Consider the following 21,297-nt stretch of genomic DNA (forward strand, 5'->3'; position numbering starts at 1 on the left):
GCACAAACGTGTCTGGCGTTTCCAGATTGGGCTCTGCTTGTATACAATAATAATAATAATAAATATCTTCCTGGCCTGCACCACGTTGTCTTCTTCTTCTTGGTCTTGGTTGACTTCTCTCCACTGTCTTTTGGTCAGGGGACACACACACACTGTTCTGACCCAGGCTTTCTCAAACGTAATTAAACACAAACTAATCTAACAGATAAAAGGATATTGACATTAGAAGGTTACGAGTTACAAATTGGTTGGCACACATTTCTTTGGGATGGGAAGAGTAAATATCATACCTACTTCCAAAGACATTGGGTGAGAAACACTCATCCATTTGGGAGAGTCTAAAATTGAACTACTATATGAAGGTGCCGCCATGGTTTTTGACAATGGACGCATTAATGTATCCCAATCAGAGGTGGTGTTCAGCAGGTTCTGACCAGTTCTGGAGAACCAGTAGCGGAAATTTTGAGTCGCTCGGACAACCAGCAAAAACCACCTGACTGAGATTTTACAGTATCCTTCCTCTGCCACGCCCACCAGTCTACGCCTAGAGAACCTGTAGTAAAAAATTTGAATCCCACCACTGATCCCAACACCTTGGATCTTAATAAAATGATAATATGTAGAGATTTGTTAAATGAAAAGGGGGAATTAAAAACGTGGAATCAATTAGAATTACAGGGAATTGAAATAGGATGGTGGCCCTACATGCAAGTTCAAACTCGTTACAAAAACATAAAAAACAATTTAATTTTTACACAACTCAGCAAGAGCTAGACAAACTATTACAAGGCGTTGAGGAAAAAAATGATTAGTAAAAAATGAAAGAAGAAACTGTTAAAGAAAGTATGATAACTTGGGCTAAAAATATAGGCCACAGCATTAATTTGGAACAGTGGGAACGCATTTGGCAAGTAAATTATAAATTAACATTGAAGGTGTCTTATAAAGAGAACGTATATGAAATGTTATACCACTGACACCTTCCACCAGCCAGAATTGCCAAAATGTTTCCAAATGATACCCAAAGGTTGGAGATACAATCGTAATCAGGGAACATACTTCCATATGTGGTGGATGTGCCCTCATCCACAGAGACACTGGCAAAAAATTGGATCATGGTTAGAGGAAATAACGAAACAGAGAATGAAATTTAAACCAGAAATCTTCTTATTAGGAATGTTAGAACCTAACATGCACAGAAAATACCAATATGTGATGCTCCATATAATAACGGCGGCCAGAATTTCTTTCGCCCCAAATTGGAAGCAGGCTACGATCCCCCCCAGGAGCCACAATTATTGATAAGATATATCAATACACAGAAATGGATAGATTAACAAAATTACTGAAGGATATAAGAATATTATAAAATATGGGATGTTTGGTACGAATGGAAAAGAATAAGACGCAAAGGCATCCAATGATCTGTGTAATACTATAAAACTACTAAACCAAAAGGTTTTCCTGTAAATAAATGTAAATAAAAATGTATGCATGTATAAAATGCCTAGAATGGCGAAGAATCAAATACACAGATGTACAACACGTTAATAGAAGATATTTGCAATGTAATCACTGCTTATAGGAACATTGTAAAGAGAGGAAGTTTGTTTTTAAATGTTAAAACATTGAATAAATAATTTTTTTTTTTTAAAACCCACAAACTTGGTAGAAATGCAAAACCTATTTTATTGCAACGCTAGGAATTACTTTCATTCGCAGCCTGGACTAATCTCAAACAGTTCCCCAAGATAGGCACACACCTTTCGGTGCTCTGGAATGCTGCCAAAAACAGAAGTCTCCAATGAATTATAACAGAAACCGCCTAAAATACCAGAAAAAAAAACCAGACTTCACAGAGCTTCCAGGAGGTCTACGCTCCACCAGCAGGCGAGAGAGAGAGAGAGGAGGGAAGGGAGGGAGGGAAGGAGAAAGAGAGTGAGAGAAAGAGGGTGAAGGAGGAAGCAAAAGAGAGAGGAAGAAAGAGAAAGGAGGAGAGCAGGAGAGAAAGAAAGTAAAAGAGGGAGCGGGAGAGAAAGAGGTTGAGAGAAAAAGAGAGAAAGAAAGAGAACAAAAAGGAAGAGAAAGAAGGAGAGAGGAGAGAAAGAAAGGAGAGGGAAAGAAAGGGAGAGAGAGCAAGAGGGAGTGACTGGAGGCTAAAACACACAATGAACGGTTGCAGGAACTGGGCCTGGCTGGTCTAGGTAAGAGAAGGACCAGGGGAGACAGGAGAGCATCTTCCAATATTTGAGGAGCTGCCCTAGAGGAGGATTCAACCTATTTTCCAAGGCACCCAATGGTCAGACAAGGAGGAATGGATGGAAACTGAACAAGAATAGATTTAACCTGGAAATAAGGAAACATTTTCTGATAGGGAGAACAATCAACCCATGGAACACAAGTTGCCTTCAGCAGTTGTGGGAGCTTCATCCCTGGACGCTTTCAAGAAGAGACTGGACTGCCATCTGTCAGAAATCAGTCTCCTGATTGGGCAGGGGGGCTAGACTAGATGACCTACAAGGTCCCTTCCAACTCTGTTATCCTGTCATTCCTCCTGCCAGCATTGAGGAAGAGGCTTCGTGGCAGGTCAGCCCTACTCTGTTAAGATGAGACCGTCCAGGGCCAACTGACTGCCGGCTTCACCAAGCCTCGAACCCTCGTCTTTCAGAGTGTGGGATCTCCCCATCTTGTCTCTGAGCACCTGGGTGCCTTCTCCAAACTGAGACAAGGTTCTAGTCCCTCCTGGCCCGAGGTCAGCAGTGGGATCCTACCTGGTCCACTACCGATTTGGTGATTGCGTGCATGCCCCTAACACATGCACGCCTAATGCTCGTGTGCAGCTTTCCACACAGCACCTGAGGCCCGCAGCGCCAATCAGCTGAGAGGACAAAGAAAAGCGCAGAGGCTGGTGGGAGGGCTAATCCTGCACTTTTCCCCTCTAAGTCGGAGGTTTTTTTTCACTACCAGATCGGCTGAACCGTGCCAAACCGGGAGCATACCACCACTGCCCCAGGTAGAGGTTAACCGGAGTAAGGCCAGAAGAAACGCTTCGCACAGTGGGGCCCATCAGGCCCTTGGCCTGCCAGCATGGATTGGCAGTGCCCCACCTGGGCATCCCAGAAACCTCCCTGCCCCCTTGTCCTCTGAACAGCTGCCGTCTCCTCAGGGCAGATAGGAGCCGGGCACACAAGGCTAAACTCTGTCCTTGGGCGCCGGAAGTGGAAACGTGTCCCCTGGCTCGGAAAGGCATAAAAGGGGCTGCAGCTACTTCCTCTGTCCCAGAGGGTCACTCTGCCATCAGCATGTGGAGGCTCCTTGTCGCGTTCCTCCTGGCCGCCGAGGGTAAAGCCCAGCACCTGGGCAGGGGCACTTGGCACCTTCTTGGGCTCCCGGAAAAGCCGGAGAATGAGGGTCCCCCGTGCTGGCAGTTGGCTTTTCCTGCTTCCTTCAGCTGGGCTGGAAGGATCTCCTTTCCTTTCCCCAGGACACTGGACATCAGCCCAGACTCCCAGGAATGGGGGGGTCTGGCCCTTGGAGGGTGAAGAGGTGGGGGTAGGTGGGGCAGGCCTGACAGGGACACCAGCTCTCCTTCCGCAGTTTCAGGCGTTGAATGGGCACTTGCAGGAGAGGTGGCAGCGGCTGGGCACCCAACAACCCACCTCTCTCTCGCACAAGCTGGACTAGTCACTCATGGAGTGTCTTGGGTGTGCCTGCCCACGCAGGGAGAACAGGGGGTTTTAAAACTTGACAGCTTTAAGACTTGTGGACTTCAACTCCCAGAATTTCTCCTCCAGTCCATCTTAACTCGGGAATTCTGGGAGTCGAGGTCCACCAGTCTTAAACTTGCCAAGTAGCCTGGATGCCATGGGAAACAGTCCTTGGGAAGGCAACTCCGTGTGACGATATTGTGTGGTTCTCCCCCCCTTCTGCTCAGCCCACGGCTGTGGAGAACCCGCCTATCCCCCCGTCCGAACCGGGAGGGTAGTGAACGGAGAAGATGCCATTCCTTACAGCTGGCCCTGGCAGGTAAGTAGCAGGAGATCCCTGCAACTCCCCGTAGCTGCACTAGAAAGGCAGAGAGAAGGGGGGGGGGAGATTGGAGAAAAGCCGCTCACCCCAGCTACAGACCATGAAGAGCGTTTTTGGGAGGGGGGAAGAGGATGGTCTGGGTGGGCAACATTAACAAGTTCACCCCTCCCTTGTTTGGCGCAGGTGTCCCTGCAATTCCAAGCTGGAGACTCTTTCTACCACAATTGCGGGGGGAGCCTCATCCACCCCAACTGGGTGATGACCGCCGGGCACTGCATCCAGTGAGTCCCCTCGGGCACCTTGGCGCTCCTGGTGTGGGGATGGGGGAGTGGGCATAGGGCAGGTGAAGGAGCCACTCCTTAATGGTGGGGCTGGGTCTCCCCACAATCTCACTCCCTGCCCCCTTCCATCAGTCCACAGATCCGCTACAGGGTTGTCCTGGGTGAATATAACCTGGCCAAGTTGGGAAGCCCGGGACAGCAGATTTTGATCAACCCCGAGGACATTGTCGTGCACCCCAGCTGGAACTTCACCTGCATCGAATGCGGGTGAGTAGAACCGTCCCTGTCCCAAAGGAGGAGCTAGCGGTGGGTGTCTTCTTGCCAAGGAAATCCCAGGGGGAGGCAAGGAAAAAGCCCCCTCACCAACACCGCCACCGCCTCTTCTTCCAGGAACGACATCGCCCTGATCAAACTCTCCCGCCCGGCCGTTCTCAACGACAAGGTGCAGCCAGCGTGCCTCCCCCCACGAGGAGAGGTGCTGCCCAACCATCAACCCTGCTACGTCACTGGCTGGGGCATGATCTACAGTAGGTCCCGGCCGGGGGGAAGATGGTCGTGGGAATACCAATAGCACTTATATACCACTTCACAGCCGTCTCTAAGTAGTTTACAGAGTCAGCCTCTTGCCCAAACCATCTGGGTCCTCATTTTACCCACCCCGGAAGGATGGGAGGATGAGTCCACCTTGAGCTGGTCAGGACTGAACTGCTAGTAGTTGGCAGAGTTAGCCTGCAATGCTGCATTCTAACCACTGCTCCACCGAGGAAGGAAGGAAGGAAGGAGGGAGGGAGGGAAGGAAGGATAGCAATACACTTAAGACTTCTATACCGCTTTATATTGCTTTAAAGCCCTCTCTAAGCGGTTGACAGAGTCAGACTTTTGCCCAAACAATCTGGGTCCTCCTTTTACCCACCTCGGAAGGATAGAAGGCTGAGTCCATCTTGAGCTGATCAGGATCGAGCTGTTGGCAATGGGCAGAGTTAGCATGCAATAGTGCCCTCTAACCACTGGGCCACCATGGAAAGAGCGAAGCCATTCACCAGGGGTGGGGGGGGGAATTTTTCTCTTCCAGCCGGCGGCCCCCTCCCTGACATCCTTCAGCAGGCGCTTCTGCCAGTCGTGGACTATGCCCATTGCTCCCAGCCAGACTGGTGGGGATCCACGGTCAAGCAGAGCATGGTGTGTGCCGGTGGGGACATCAAAGCTGCCTGCACCGTGAGTAGATGCCTGCAGGGGTCCTGCATACAGTCTGGATTTGGAGATTGGGGCCAAAGATGTTGGAATATCCTTTCCTGGCTTAGCAGACCTGGGCCTTGCCACCCCAATCCAATCAGAACAGAGCTGGAAGGTGCTCTTCTAGTCCAGCTCTTGAGAAACAGTGGTCCACAGCCCACTGGTGGTCCGTGAGAAAATTGTGGTGGTCCACAGAAAAATGTCACCCCCCAGAGCACTCCCCAAAGCAATTAATCCAGGCTGTGCAGGAACACAAGGCTGTGCCACCCATATGGCCCACGGGAACGCTCCCCGCCCACTCACTCCTTACCTGGCAAACTTGCCTGCTAAATTGCTATTTTTCCTTTTTCTGACCATCATCTGTTCTGCTGTGCCGGGAGATTTAGATTAGCTAGAAAGCAAGAAACGGTTGGATTTCTTGCTTTCTTCCTAATCTTTAGATGAGCCAAATCTTCCTTAGGACTGAAGCAGTGCAGACTGAGCTAGCCGATGGCAGAAACACAGATCTCTAAATGATTCTTTGAGCAACTCAATCTGTCTGCCTGCTTTGCATGATTTTGGGTAAAAGTTGCTCTTTTTTAATAAAAAAATTCAATATTTACATACATGGTGTGTTGTGAGTTAATTTTATGAGTTCCCTGGGCTAGCAAATTTTATGAGTTAGCTTGCAAGCAAATTTTATGTGACAGACTCAGCTAGCCGATGGCAGAAACACAGATCTCTAAGTGAATCTGGGATTCTGTGAGCAACTCAAGCAATCTGTCTGCTTTGCCTGCTTTTGAGTAGAAGTTGCTCTTTTTTTATAAAAAATTCAATATTTATATAAATGTTTATAATATTTACATACAAGCCATGCCCAGCCAGCCACATGACCAAGCCACACCCACAAATTAGGCCATGCACACAGAACCGGTTAGTGGTCCCTGGGATTTAAAATTATGAGTTTGGTGGTCCCTGAGGCACAAAAGATTGGCGATCTAGTCCAACCCCGTTGCAGCGGGAGTCCCCATGCCATTCCAGACAAGTCCGTCTCTTCTTAAGAACCTCCAGGGATGGCACTGCGGGGGATTAGGCTGCCCCCTGCTGCTTCATTGTGTATCTGGACCAAAAGGGGAGTTGCGGGAGAAATCTCTCCGAGGATCCAGTCCCTGAGCAGGTGGGGCTCTGAAAGCAACAGCCACCTCCCTGGGAGAGGGCAGGAGAGAAGTATATTTGCACGAATGACTGAGGAACACAAGGGTCAGGGTTAATTCCACATTTCAGGGTGACTCCGGGGGCCCCCTCAATTGCCCAGCTGCTGACGGCCGGTGGTACGTTCACGGGGTGGCCAGCTTTGTCTACGGCTGGGGTTGCAACACCCTGAAGAAGCCCACCGTCTTCACCCGCGTCTTGGCTTTCATCCCCTGGATCGAGCAGGTATTGCCCAGCCCCCATATCAGGGGGGAGGGTGGGTGGGTGGGGAGCGTGGGAGAGCCCCCCCTTTCCCTCTTCAGAGCTCCCGGTGTCCGTCCCTTCCCCTCCAAGGGGGAGAATTCATTCCACGTTTCCACTTGGGCGATGCCAGGGGTCTTCCAAACCGCCCTTCCCTTTTTCCACCAGTCAACTCGACAGCCTCTATCACACCTCGGCCAAGTGAGAGAAACCAAACTTTGTGGGTCAGGCCGGGGTTCTTGCACGCTCACCAACCAGCGTCCCCTCACACAGCTCCTTAATGCCGGATCGTGGGTTTTGCTTTGCAGATCATTTCCAGCGATTCCCGCTAAGCACAAATGTGTGTGGCGTTTCCAGATTGTGCTCTGCTTGTATATAACAACAACAACAACAACAATAATAAACATCTTCCTGGCCTGCAGCACATTGTCTTCTTCTTCTTGGTCAAATCTCTCCTCTCCACTGTCTTTTTTTTTGGGGGGGGGAGGGGACATGCCCTGTTTTGACCCAGGCTTCCTCAAACGTAATTAAACACAAACTTGGTAGAAAAGCAAAACCTATTTTATTGCAACACAGGGAATTACTTTCATTCCCAGCCAGGACTAATCTTAAACAGTTCCCCAAGATAGGCACACACCTTTCAGTGCTCTGGAATGCTGCCAAAAACAGAAGTCTACAATTAATTATGATAGAAACCACCCGAAATACCAGAAAAAAACCAATCGGAGTTCACAGAGTTTCAAGGAGGACTCTGAATCTATCGAACTACTTTGCTTCCTGCGAAGATTTTGTCATTGAGGTTTGACTTTTATCCCTTAGGGGAGGGGCAATCACCGCCTACCTCTACTCCCGAGTAGCCCCTTTTCCCTTAGCTGCTTTTGTCTTCTAGCAGTTCTGTGCACACGTGCACAGGGAACAGGCTCCCCTGGGTCCTCTGCCTCGCTGCTGCCAGGCTCCAAAGGAAACACCCCACTCCCAGATGGTCCTGGCCCCATCTCTACATCGGATGCAGGACCCTCGTCCAAGTCCTCCCCAGACTCCCTGACCGCTCCCCTTTCTTCCCAATTGTCCGATTCCGCTGCCGTCTGCATCATCTGCCGGTGAACCACAACACGCGCCACGATGAGGCTTCAATTCCCTGATCCCTCCACCCTCTCTGACTCTGGCTGGGGATGGGTGTGCAAAGCGCGACAGAACTAAACCCACATGATGCCTACAGAAGCTCATCGAAAGATTCAAATAAAGGGGAAAACCTTTTACTAGCTTTACAAGAGAATCACTAGTTAGTACACCCTTTCGGGAGGAAGAGGAAGAGTATCCGTATCGGATGTGCACGACAAGCAAGAATAAAGGCGGGATATAAATAAATACATAAATAGGTTTGTAAGACCCATAAATTTAAGGAGAAGAGAGCATTGAATTCAGAAGGTTCATTTCTGAGTGGTGGGTAGTAATTCATCTGCCTCTCTTTTTTAATGAAAAATATGTACTTGTGCAATACACACACACACACACACATACACACATACCCCTTAGGGGTTAATTTCAACAGAGACCACATAAGTATTCTCTTTTTTCTCTCACAGCACTTTGGACCCACATTCAATGGGTGTTTCATCCTCTGTGATGGCCATAAATTTCAAGAGCCGCCTCCTCTGAGCTCCACCAGAAGGCAAGAGAGAGAGGGAGGGAGGGAGAAAGGGAACTAGTGAGAAAGAGGGAGAGGGAGAAAGAAAGAAAAAGAGAGAAAGAAAGAAAAAGCAGGAGAGGAGAGAAAAAAGGAGGCAGAAAAAGAGAAAAAGAGAAAAAAAAGAACAGAGAAAGAGAACAAAAAGAGAAAAAGGGTGAGAGAAAAAGAAAAAGGAAGGAAGTAGAGAAAGAAAGAAAGAGAAAGAGGGCGAGAAAGAGAGGGAGAGAGGGCAAGAGAGAGTGACTGGAGGCTAAAACATACGATAAACGGTTGCAGGAACCGGGCCTGGCTAGTCTAGGGAAGAGAAGGACCAGGGGAGACAGGAGAGCATCTTCCAATATTTGAGGAGCTGCCCTAGAGGAGGATTCAACCTATTTTCCAAGGCACCCAATGGTCAGACAAGGAAGAACGGATGGAGACTGAACAAGAATAGATTTAACCTGGAAATAAGGAAACATTTTCTGATAGAGAGAACAATCAACCCATGGAACACAAGTTGCCTTCAGCAGTTGTGGGAGCTTCATCCTGGACGCTTTCAAGAAGAGACTGGACTGCCATCTGTCAGAAATGGTGTAGAGTCTCCCGCTGGGCTGTGGGGGGGAGTTGGACTAGATGATCTACAAGGTCCCTTCCAACTCTGATTCTCTGTTATCTGTAAGTTGTGGGAGCTTCATCCCTGGAGGCTTTCAAGAAGAAACCAGATTGCCATTTGCCAGAAATGGTGTAGGGTCTCCTGCTTGGGCGGGGGGTTGGACTAGATGACCTACAAGGTCCCTTCCAACAGATTAGCAATCTACTATCTGGCTGGAGAATTCAGGCTTAAAGTTGCCAAGGTGGGAGACCCCTGGTCCAGAACACACTGTTCAGTCTTACGGACAGATATCCACCCCACCCCGTCCCCCATTAAACCTCATCACGCTCGCCTCTCTCAGCCGGACTAAAGGTTATGGGGTGCAGTCGAAGACGGGAGGCGGAGAGGAGAGGCTGGGACGGAGCAGCCTGCCTGCGCCCCGCCCTCTCCTCATGATTCCTGCAGCCGCCAAGGCCTTTTGGCAAAGCAACCGTGTTTATCACCGCAGGCGTCAAATAAGTGCACTTTTCTCCTCTAAGTCGGAGGTTTTTTTTCACTACCAGGTCGGCTGAACCGTGCCAAACCGGGAGCATACCACCACTGCTCCAGGTCGAGGTTAACCGGAGTAAGGCCAGAAGAAACGCTTCAAACAGTGGGGCCCATCAGGCCCTTGGCCTGCCAGCACGGATTGGCAGTGCCCCATCTGGGCATCTCAGAAACCTCCCTGCCCCCTTGTCCTCCGAACAGCTGCCGTCTCCTCGGGGCAGATAGGAGCCGGGCACACAAGGCTAAACTCTGTCCTTGGGCCGCCGGAAGTGGCAACGTGTCCCCTGGCTCGGAATGGCATAAAAGGGGCTGCAGCTACTTCCTCTGTCCCAGAGGGTCACTCTGCCATCAGCATGTGGAGGCTCCTTGTCGCGTTCCTCCTGGCCGCCGAGGGTAAAGCCCAGCACCTGGGCAGGGGCACTTGGCACCTTCTTGGGCTTCCGGAAAAGCCGGAGAATGAGGGTCCCCCGTGCTGGCGGTTGGCTTTTCCTGCTTCTTTCAGCTGGGCTGGAAGGATCTCCTTTCCTTTCTCCCAGGCCACTGGACATCAGCCCAGACTCCCAGGAATGGGGGGGGGGTCTGGCCCTTGGAGGGTGAAGAGGTGGGGGTAGGTGGGGCAGGCTGACAGGCTGCTGTTGTAGAAGCAGGGACACCAGCTCTCCTTCCGCAGTTTCAGGCGTTGAATGGGCACTTGCAGGAGAGGTGGCAGCGGCTGGGCACCAACAACCCACCTCTCTCTCGCACAAGGTGGACTAGTCACTCATGGAGTGTCTTGGGTGTGGCTGCCCACCCAGGTAGAGCAGGGGGTTTTCATACTTGACAGCTTTAAGGCTTGTGGACTTCAACTCCCAGAATTCCTCCTCCAGTCCATCTTAACTCGGGAATTCTGGGAATCAAAGTCCACCAGTCTTAAACTTGCCAAGTAGCCAGGAAGCCATGGGAAACGGTCCTTGGGAAGGCAAGTCCGTGTGATGAGATTGTGTGGTTCTCCCCCCCTTCTGCTCAGCCCACGGCTGCGGAGAACCCGCCTATTCCCCTGTCCGAACCGGGAGGGTAGTGAACGGAGAAGATGCCATTCCTTACAGCTGGCCCTGGCAGGTAAGAGTGGGGTTTGGAAAAAAGTCGCTCACCCCAGCTACAGACCAGGAAGAGTGATTTTTGGAGGGGGGGAGAGGAAGGTCTGGGTGGGCGACATTAAGAAGACCACCCCCTCCCTTGTTTGCTGCAGGTGTCCCTGCAATTTGAGGCTGGAGGCTACTTCTCACCCCTCTGCGGGGGGAGCCTCATCCACCCCAACTGGGTGATGACCGCCGCACACTGCATCTTGTGAGTCTCTTCAGGCAGCTTGGCACTCCTGGGGTGGGGCACAGGGCAGGTGAAGGAGCCACTCCTTCATGGAGGGCTGAAGGAGGCCCAGAGTCCCCCCCCCCATCTCATTCTGTTGCCCCCCTCTTTCAGTCCACAGTACCAAAACAAAGTCGTCCTGGGTGAATATAACCTGGCCAAGGTGGAGAGCGCGGAACAGGAGATTTTGATCAACCCCGAGGACATGTTCGTGCACCCTGGCTGGAACCCCAACTGCATTGCCTGCGGGTGAGTAGAACCATCCCTGTCCCAAAGGAGGAGCTAGCGGTGGGTGTCTTCTTGCCAAGGAAATCCCAGGGGGAGGGAAGGAACAAGCCCCCTCCTCACCACCGTCACCGCCTCTTCTTCCAGGAACGACATCGCCCTGATCAAACTCTCCCGCCCAGCCGTTCTCAACGACAAGGTGCAGCTGGCGTGCCTTCCCCCACGAGGAGAGGTTCTCCCTAACCATGATCCCTGCTACATCACTGGCTGGGGCACGCTCTACAGTAGGTCCCAGCCGGGGGGAAGGTGCGCGCGGGAATAGCAACAGCACAGCCTTCTCTTAAGCGGTTGAGAGTCAGTCTCTTGGCCCCCAAAGAATCCAGGTCTTTGTTTTGTCCACCTCCGAAGGATGAGTCAAGCTTGAGACAGTAAGAATTGAACTGCTGTCAGTGGGCAAGAAATACCATATTCTAACAGGAAGGAAGGAAGGAAGGAAGGAAGGAAGGAAGGAAGGAAGGAAGGAAAGAAAGAAAGAAAGAAAGAAAGAAAGAAAGAAAGAAAGAAAGAAAGAAAGAAAGAAAGAAAGAAAGAAAGAGAAAATGAAAAAGTGAGAACAAAAGGGCTAGAAATAGCAAGAGAGAAAGAGAGCACTTAGACTTATATACTGCTTCACGGTGTTTTACAGCCCTCTCTAAGCGGTTTACAAAGTAAGACTCTTGCCCCCCAAACAATCTGGATCCTCATTTTATTCATTTTACATTTAAGGATGGAAGGTTGAGTCCACCTTGAGCTGGTCAGGATCAAACTGCTGACAGTGGGCAGAGTTAGCCTGCAGTACTGCCCTCTAACCACTGGGCCACCATGGAGAGAGCGAAGCCATTCACCAGGGGTGTGGGGGGGATTTTTCTCTTCCAGCTGGCGGTCCCATGCCTGACAACCTCCAGCAGGCGCTTCTGCCAGTCGTGGACTATGCCCAATGCTCCCAGCCGGACTGGTGGGGATCCACGGTCAAGCAGAGCATGGTGTGTGCCGGTGGGGACATCAAATCCGGATGCAACGTGAGTAGATGCCCGGAGGGGTCCCACATACAGTCTGGGGTTCGGAGATTGGGGCCAAGGAAGCTGGAATCACCTTTCCTGGATTAGCAGCCTTGGCCTGGCCACCCCAATCCAATCAGAACAGAGACAGAAGGGACCTTGGAGATCTTCCAGTCCAACCCCGTTGCAGCAGGAGTCCCTATGCCATTCCAGACAAGTCCGCCTCTTCTTAAGTACCTCCAGGGATGGCACTATGGGGGATTAGGCTGCCCCCTGCTGCTTCATTGCGTGCCTGGACCAAAAGGGGAGTTGCGGGAGAAATCCCTCCGAGGATCCAGTCCCTGAGCAGGGGGGGCTCTGAAAGCAACAGCCACCTCCCTGGGAGAGGGCAGGAGAGAAGTATTTTTGCACGGATGACTGAGGAACACAAGGGTCAGGGTTCATTCCACATTTCAGGGTGACTCTGGCGGCCCCCTCAGTTGCCCAGCTGCTGACGGCCGGTGGTACGTTCACGGGGTGGCCAGCTTCGTCTCTGCCTGGGGCTGCAACACCCTGCAGAAGCCCAGCGTCTTCACCCGCGTCTCTGCTTTCATCCCCTGGATCGAGCAGGTATTGCCCAGCCCCCATATCAGAGGGGAGGGTGGGTGGGTGGGGAGCGTGGGAGAGCCCCCCCTTTCCCTCTTCAGAGCTCCCGGTGTCCGTCCCTTCCCCTCCAAGGGGGAGAATTTATATGACATTTACACTTGGTCTTCCAAACCGCCCTTCCCGTTTTCCCACACCTCGGCCAAGTGAGAGAAACCAAGCTTTGTGGGTCAGGCTGGGGCTCCCCAACCAGTGTGTCCTCACACAACTCCCTAATGTCGGATTGTCTGTTTTGCTTTGCAGATCATTTCCAGCTATTCCCGCTAAGCAGAAACGTGTGTGGCCTTTCCAGATTGGGCTCTGCTTGTCTACAAAAACAACAAGAATAAATATCTTCCTGGCCTGCAGCACGTTGTCGTCTTCTTCTTCTTGGTCTTGGTTGAATCCTCTCCTCTCCACTGTCTTTTTTGTTTGGGGTACACTGTCTTTGGGTGTAGGGGACACCCGCCACGATGAGGCTTCAATTCCCTGATCCCTCCACCCTCTCTGACTCTGGCTGGGGATGGGTGTGCAAAGCACGACAGAACTAAACCCACATGATGCCTACAGAAGCTCATCAAAGATTCAAATAAAGGGGAAAACCTTTTACTAGCTTTGAAAGCGAGTCACTAGTTAGTACACCCTTTCGGGAGGAAGAGGAAGAGTATCCGTATCGGACGTCCAGGAGAAGCAAGAATAAAGGCGGGATATAAATAAATACATAAGTAGGTTTTTAAGACCCCCATAAATTCAAGGAGAAGAGAGCGTTGGATTCAGAAGGTTCATTTCTGAGCGCCGGGTAGTAATTTTTCTACCTTTTATGTACCTGAGATAGACAGAGAGAGAGAGAGAGAGAGAGAGAGAGAGAGACACATACACACAGAGACACACATACACATCCATGCTCCTTAGGGGTTAATTTCTACAGAAACCACATAAGTATTCTTTTTTTTCTCTCACACCACGTTGGACCCACATTCAACATGTGTTTCACCCTCCGTGATGGCCATAAATGTCAAGAGCTGCCTCCTCTGAGATCCACCGGCAGGCAAGAGAGAGAGAGAGAGAAGGGGGGACGGAGAAAGGGAGTGAGAAAAAGAGGGGAAGGAGAAAGAAAAAGAGAGGAAGAAAGAGAGGAAGAGAGAGAAAGGAAGAGAGGAGAGAAAGAAAGAAAAAGAGGGAGAGGGAGAGAAAGAAGATGAGAGAAAAAGAGAGAAAGAAAGAGAACAAAAAGGAAGAGAAAGATGGAGAAAGGAGAGAAAGATAGGAGAGGGAAAGAAAGGGAGAGAGAGCAAGAAGGAGTGACTGGAGGCTAAAACACACAATGAACAGTTGCAGGAACCGGGCCTGGCTAATCTTGGGAAGAGAAGGACCAGGGGAGACAGGAGAGCATCTTCCAATATTTGAGGAGCTGCCCTAGAGGAGCATTCAACCTGTTTTCCAAGGCACCCAATGGCCCCAGGTCAGCAGTGGGATCCTACCTGGTCCACTACCGATTTGGTGATTGCGTGCATGCCCCTAAACACGTGCGCACCTAATGCCCGTGTGCAGCTTTCCACACAGCAACTGAGGCCCGCAGCGCCAATCAGCTGAGAGGACAAAGAAAAGCGCAGAGGCTGGTGGGAGGGCTAATCCTGCACTTTTCCCGTCTAAGTCGGAGGTTTTTTTTCACTACCAGGTCAGCTGAACCGTGCCAAACCGGGAGCATACACACCACTGCCCCAGGTCGAGGTTAACCGGAGTAAGGCCAGAAGAAACGCTTCACACAGTGGGGCCCATCAGGCCCTTGGCCTGCCAGCACGGATTGGCAGTGCCCCACCTGGGCATCCCAGAAACCTCCCTGCCCCCTTGTCCTCCGAACAGCTGCCGTCTCCTCGGGGCAGATAGGAGCCGGGCACACAAGGCTAAACTCTGTCCTTGGGCCGCCGGAAGTGGCAACGTGTCCCCTGGCTCGGAAAGGCATAAAAGGGGCTGCAGCTACTTCCTCCGTTTCAGAGGGTCACTCTGCCATCAGCATGTGGAGGCTCCTTGTCGCGTTCCTCCTGGCCGCCGAGGGTAAAGCCCAGCACCTGGGCAGGGGCACTTGGCACCTTCTTGGGCTCCCGGAAAAGCGAGAGAATGAGGGTCCCCCAAGCTGCAGAAATCTTTGGCAGTTGGTTTTTCCTGCTTCCTTCAGCTGGGCTGGAAGGATCTCCTTTCCTTTCTCCCAGCTTCAGGCGTTGAATTGGCATTTGAAGGAGAAGTGGTAGCAGCTGGGCACCAACAACCCAACTCTTGTACAAGTTGACTAGTACCTTATGGAGTGTCAATACCCTAACGTAGAGAGTTAGTGGCCAGGAAGACCAGGGAAAACAGTCTTGGGAAAAGCAGCTCTGTGTGACGAGATCATGTAATTTCTCTCCCCGCTTCCGCTCAGCCCACGGCTGCGGAGAACCCGCCTTTTCCCCCGTCCGAACCGGGAGGGTAGTGAACGGAGAAGATGCCATTCCTTACAGCTGGCCCTGGCAGGTAAGTAGCAGGCGATCCCTGCAACTCCCCGTAGCTGCACTAGAAAGGCAGAGAGAGAGGGGGTGGTGGGCTTCTTTGGAGAAAAACAGCTCACTCCTGATACAGACCATAAAGATCATTTTTGGGAGCATGGAGAGGAAGGTCTGGGTGAGGGACAGTAATGAGCCCACCCACCTTCCTGGTTTGCCGCAGGTGTCCCTGCAATACCAGGATGGAGACTCTTTCTACCACCTCTGCGGTGGGAGCCTCATCCACCCCAACTGGGTGATGACCGCCGCGCACTGCATCTTGTGAGTCCCCTCGGGCAACTGGGTGCTCCTGCTGTGAGGCCGGGGTAGTGGGTATTGGGAAAGGGAAGGGGCCGTGAAGGAGACCCAGCCTCCACAGTCTCACGTTACTGCCTCCTTCTCTCAGTCCAGAGTACAGCTACAGGGTCGTCCTGGGTGAATATAACCTGACCGAGGTGGAGGGCTCGGAACAGGAGATTTTGATCAACCCCGAGGACATTGTCGTGCACACCTGCTGGGACCCCAGCTGTCTCATCTGCGGGTGAGTAGAACCGCCCCTGCTCGAAAGGAGGTGGGGGTGGGTGGGTGTCTTCTTGCCAAGGAAATCCCAGGGGGAGAGAAAGAAAATAGCCCCCTCACCAACATCGCCACCGCCTCTTCTTCCAGGAACGACATCGCCCTGATCAAACTCTCCCGCCCGGCCGTTCTCAACGACAAGGTGCAGCTGGCGTGCCTCCCCCCATCAGGAGCGCTGCTCGCCAACCTTCATCCCTGCTACGTCACTGGCTGGGGCATGATCTACAGTAGGTCCCGGCTGGGGGGAAGGTGCGCGCGGGAATAGCAATAGCAGTTATATACCGCTTCACAGCCCTCTCTAGGCAGTTTACAGAGTCAGCCAACAATCTGGGTCCTCGTTTTACCCACCTCGGAAGGGTGGAAGGCTGAGTCAACCTTGAGCCGGTCAGGATCAAACTGCTGACAGTGGGCAGAGTTAGCCTGTAGTACTGCCCTCTAGCCACTGGGCCACCATGGAAAGAGCGAAGCCATTCACCAGGGGTGGGGGGGAAATTATTCTCTTCCAGCCGGCGGCCCCATGCCTGACATCCTTCAGCAGGCGCTTCTGCCAGTCGTGGACTATGCCCATTGCTCCCAGCCGGACTGGTGGGGACTGGTGGTTAGAGAGAAAATGGTGTGTGCCGGTGGGGACATCAGAGCTGCCTGCAATGTGAGTCAAAGCCCAGAGGATACAGGCTGGGGTTCGGAGACTGGGGCCAAGGAAGCTGGAATCTCCTTTCCTGGATTAGCAGCCCTGGCCTGGCCACCCCAACCCAATCAGAACAGAGCCGGAAGGGACTTTGGAGGTCTTCTAGTCTAACTCCCTGTTTGAGCAGGAGAGAGTCTCAATATCTTTTTTATAGTGTGGTGACCAAAACTGGATGCAGTACTCTAGGTGTGGCCTTACTAAGGCTTTATAGAGTGTTATTAGCACCTCCCTTGATCTTGATTGTATCCCTCTGTTAATGCAATTTAGGATTGCGTTGGCTTTTTAAAAGCCTCCAGGGATGGCACTGCAGGGGGACTAGGCTGCCCCTTAGTGCTTCATTGTGTATCTGGATCAAAAGGGGAGTTGCGGGAGAAATCTCTCCGAGGATCCAGTCCCTGAGCAGGGGGAGCTCTGTAAGCAACAGCCACCTCCCTGGGAGAGGGCAGGAGAGAAGTATTTTTGCACGCATGACTGAGGAACACAAGGGTCCACATTTCAGGGTGACTCCGGGGGACCCCTCAGTTGCCCAGCTGCTGATGGCCGGTGGTATGTTCACGGGGTGACCAGCTTCGTCTCTGCCCAGGGTTGCAACACCCTGAAGAAGCCCACCGTCTTCACCCGCGTCTCTTCTTTCATCCCCTGGATCGAGCAGGTATTGCCCAGCCCCCATATCAGGGGGGAGGGTGGGTGGGTGGGGAGCGTGGGAGAGCCCCCCCTTTCCCTCTTCAGAGCTCCCGGTGTCCGTCCCTTCCCCTCCAAGGGGGAGAATTCATTCCACGTTTCCACTCGGGCGATGCCAGGGGTCTTCCAGACCGCCCTTCCCTTTTTCCACCAGTCAACTCGACAGCCTCTATCACACCTCGGCCAAATGAGAGAAACCAAACTTTGTGGGTCAGGCCGGGGTTCTTGCACGCTCACCAACCAGCGTCCCCTCACACAACTCCCTAATGCTGGATCGTCGGTTTTGCTTTGCAGATCATTTCCAGTGATTCTCGCTAAGCACAAATGTGTGTGGCGTTTCCAGATTGTGCTCTGCTTGTACATAATAATAATAATAATAATAATAATAATAATAATAAGGATAAGGATGAGGATAATGATGATAATGACGATAATGATAATGATAATGATAATGATAATAATAATAATAATAATAATAATAATAATAATAATAATAATAATAATAAACATCTTCCTGGCCTGCAGCACGTTGTCCTCTTCTTCTTCTTGGTCTTGGTTGAATCCTCTCCTCTCCACTGTCTTTTTTTTGGGGGGGGTACACTGTCTTTGGGTGGGGGGACACATGTGCCACGATGAGGCTTCAATTCCCTGATCCCTCCACCCTCCCTGACTCTGGCTGGTGACGGGTGTGCAAAGCGCGACAGAACTAAACCCAGATGATGCCTACAGAAGCTCACCGAAAGATTCAGATAATAGGGAAAACCTTTATTAGCTTTGAAAGAAAATCACTAGTTACTACACCCTTTCGGTAATAAGACAAATCGGACGTCCACGACAAGCCAAGAATAAAGGCGGGATATAAATAAATGCATAAATAGGTTTTTAAAACCCCATAAATTTAAGGAGAAGAGAGTGCTCAATTCAGAAGGTTTATTTCTGAGTGCTCGGTAATAATTCAACTGCCTCTCTTTTTTAATGAAAATATGTAGCTGAGATAGAAAGGTAGGTAGGTAGGTAGGTAGGTAGATAGATAGATAGATAGATAGATAGATAGATAGATAGATAGATGATAGATAGATGATAGATAGATAGATGATAGATAGATAGATAGATAGATAGATAGATAGATAGATAGATAGATAGATAGATAGATAGATGATAGATGGATGGATGGACGGACAGACAGACCGACAGACAGACTCACACCCTTGGGTGTTAATTTCTACAGAGACCACATAAGTATTCTCTTTTTTCTCTCATACCACTTTGGACCCACCGTCAACGTGTAATTCAGTGGTGAAATGCTACTGGTTTGCCCGGTAGAATCCCACAACTGGTATGTTTCATCCTCTGGGTTGGCCATAAAGAGCTGCCTCCTCTGAGCTCCACCAGCAGGCAAGAGAGAGTGAGAGTGAGAGAGACAAAAAGAGAGAGAGAGAAAGAAAGAGGGAGAAAGATAGAGAAAGAAAAAGTGAGAAAGGGAAAGAGGGAAGGAGAGAAAGAAAAAGAGAAATGAAAAGAAAGAGAAAAGGAGAGGAGAGAAAAAGAAAGGAAGGAGAAAGAAAGAGCGAGTGGGAAAGAAACAGGGAGAGAAAGAGAATGAGAGAGAAAGGGAAGGAAAGAAAGGGAGAGAAAGAGGGAGAAAGAGCAAGAGAAATAAACCAGTCCAACATCAAGGTAGAAGTGGCATCTCTTACCTTTCTCTCAGCTGTCTTTCTCTCTCGTGGGTGGGGGGGGCTCAGAAGAAAGCTACCTGTGGGGTCAGGGACCACTTGTCGAGCGCTCTGCCGGAAAAGTCTGTCCACAAAGAAGGATAAACCTATTCGGACGAGCAATGGCCCTCTGTGAGGCTACAATCCACGTGGGTCGCTACAAAACAGGATCTTCAGAAGCCCCCTCCCCTCTTTTCCACAAGGGACCCTTGAAAAAGGTGGCTGCCAGCAAGCTGTCCTAATGTGGGGGGTGCCCAGGTCTGGATCTTCCCCCCAAAACCAGAGTTATGAAAACACAACCAACCAGGGGCCGGTCTGGAGATGCAGGGAGAATCATCCCCTTTCTCTTAAGTTGTGACATCCTCATCTGGGGTGGGGGAGAATAAGGGGGGACATCCTTATCTGGGGGACAGCCCCCCACCCCTCAAGAAACAGCTAGGCAGGGAGGAAGCCAGCCCATCATCTGAAGTGGTTCCTGGGTATATCCCGACCGAACCCACCTGAATGGACGTTATCCGGTTAAAGACGATTCTTCGCTGGAATAGATGACCGGTAGTCCTCAATGTCCGGCCACACAATTGATCCCGACCTTTACGCCGCTAAGTGAGACCCTCACTCAGTGAGGCTCTGCCCCCTTTGATGCCCGTTCAGTGAACCCCTGCAGCTGTTAAAGTTAGTTAACGCCGTCGTTAAGCGAACCCGGTTTCCCCGTCGACGTTGCTCGGCAGAAGGTCGTAAAAGGGGATCCCCCGCGACCCTCCCGTCATAAAAATGAGTCAGTTGTCAAGCGTCCGAATGTAAATCACCCGATCATGGGGAACGTTGCAACGGTCGTAAGGGTGAAACATGGTCGCAAGTCCCTTTCTTCAGTGCCGTTGTTAACTTTGAACAGTCCCTAAACAAACTGTTAAAAGTCTGTAGAGATTCTCCACCCTCCAAGTTATGGTTGTCCCAAAGCTTCTTTCTTGATTTATCCTTGGAGATGTTTCGCTTCTCATCCAAGAAGCTTCTTCCACTCTGACTGGACGACGGTGGGGAAAATGGAAATGGATTTAGACTCCTTGCAGGCAGCTGGTCATTTGCATCCTTTTAGTTTAGAGGGTCTCGCTGAGGCCACTTGGAGGTTTTTCTGTGAAACGTCTTCAAAATAAAAACAAAAAAAGTCCAGTTGCCTCCTGAAAAAAGCACCTTTGGGTAAGCGCACTGTTGTAAGTCGAAGACTACCTGCGTACACACACACACACAGACACACACACACCTGTGCAGAAATGGCAGATACACAGAGCTGGGAGATGTCTGTTTTCCTCCTGTTCCAAAACTACTCCGAAGCCCACTCCTCCCACCTTAACTGAACTTATGGGCATCTTGGGCATGGCGGGGGGCGGGGAGGGGGGAGGGGTGTCAGCATGGACAGCCCTCTGGTGAAATTGGGGTGCTTTCAATCCAGCTCTTCACAGAAACGTGTCCCTGCTAGGAAAGGCGGGGGGGGGGGGGTTCCTGCAGAGGGAAAGGAGGACAAGGAGCCAGAGGGGGCCTCCCCAGACCCCACAATTTCTCCCCAGGGCAGGAAACACGTCCATTGGCTTACACACATGTGGCGTTCGCACCCTTTCCAGATTACACCGCTGCTAAACCAAGGCTTGCCAAGTAAGCCATTCTGGGCAACATGTAGATAGATGCTAGATAGATAGATAGATAGATAGATAGATAGATAGATAGATAGATAGACAGACGGATGGGTGGATAGATGATAGATAGATAAATAGGTGGGTGGATAGATGATAGATAGATAGATAGGTAGGTAGATGATAGGTAGATTAGGTAGATAGATGATAGGTAGATAGGTAGATAGATAGGTAGGTAGGTAGGTAGATAGATGATAGGTAGATAGATGATAGATAGGTAGATAGGTAGACGATAGGTAGGTAGATAGATAGATAGGTGATAGGTAGATAGGTAGATGATAGGTAGGTAGATAGATAGATAGATAGGTGATAGGTAGATAGGTAGATGATAGGTAGGTAGATAGATAGATAGGTGATAGGTAGATAGGTAGATGAAAGGTAGATAGATAGATAGATAGATAGATAGATAGATAGATAGATGATAGGTAGAT

The 21,297-nt window shown here is 50.8% G+C and overlaps 2 protein-coding genes across 2 annotated transcripts; both read left to right on the top strand.

Moving 5' to 3' along the window:
* The first annotated feature begins 3,302 nt into the window (after positions 1 to 3,302).
* On the top strand, positions 3,303 to 13,179 carry LOC113455176 (transmembrane protease serine 9-like). The gene is made up of 17 exons (XM_087915144.1): positions 3,303 to 3,342; positions 3,935 to 4,026; positions 4,213 to 4,310; positions 4,443 to 4,577; positions 4,701 to 4,837; positions 5,383 to 5,525; positions 6,807 to 6,959; positions 8,561 to 8,646; positions 9,799 to 9,860; positions 9,983 to 10,174; positions 10,788 to 10,879; positions 11,010 to 11,107; positions 11,240 to 11,374; positions 11,498 to 11,634; positions 12,266 to 12,408; positions 12,844 to 12,996; positions 13,105 to 13,179. Exons 1-17 carry the CDS (start codon positions 3,303 to 3,305, stop codon positions 13,177 to 13,179), a joined length of 1,971 nt encoding a protein of 656 aa, XP_087771270.1.
* A 1,844-nt stretch (positions 13,180 to 15,023) lies between these two features.
* LOC148124486 (proproteinase E-like) lies at positions 15,024 to 19,423 on the top strand. The gene is made up of 8 exons (XM_087915145.1): positions 15,024 to 15,063; positions 15,425 to 15,516; positions 15,709 to 15,806; positions 15,931 to 16,065; positions 16,191 to 16,327; positions 16,607 to 16,749; positions 17,288 to 17,440; positions 19,385 to 19,423. The coding sequence occupies exons 1-8, from the start codon at positions 15,024 to 15,026 to the stop codon at positions 19,421 to 19,423; spliced, it is 837 nt and encodes a 278-aa protein (XP_087771271.1).
* The last annotated feature ends 1,874 nt before the right edge of the window (positions 19,424 to 21,297 follow it).

This window comes from Pseudonaja textilis, chromosome 18, assembly GCF_049901715.1.
Source record: "Pseudonaja textilis isolate UNSWEBS1 chromosome 18, rPseTex1.2, whole genome shotgun sequence".
Lineage (NCBI taxonomy): Eukaryota > Metazoa > Chordata > Lepidosauria > Squamata > Elapidae > Pseudonaja > Pseudonaja textilis.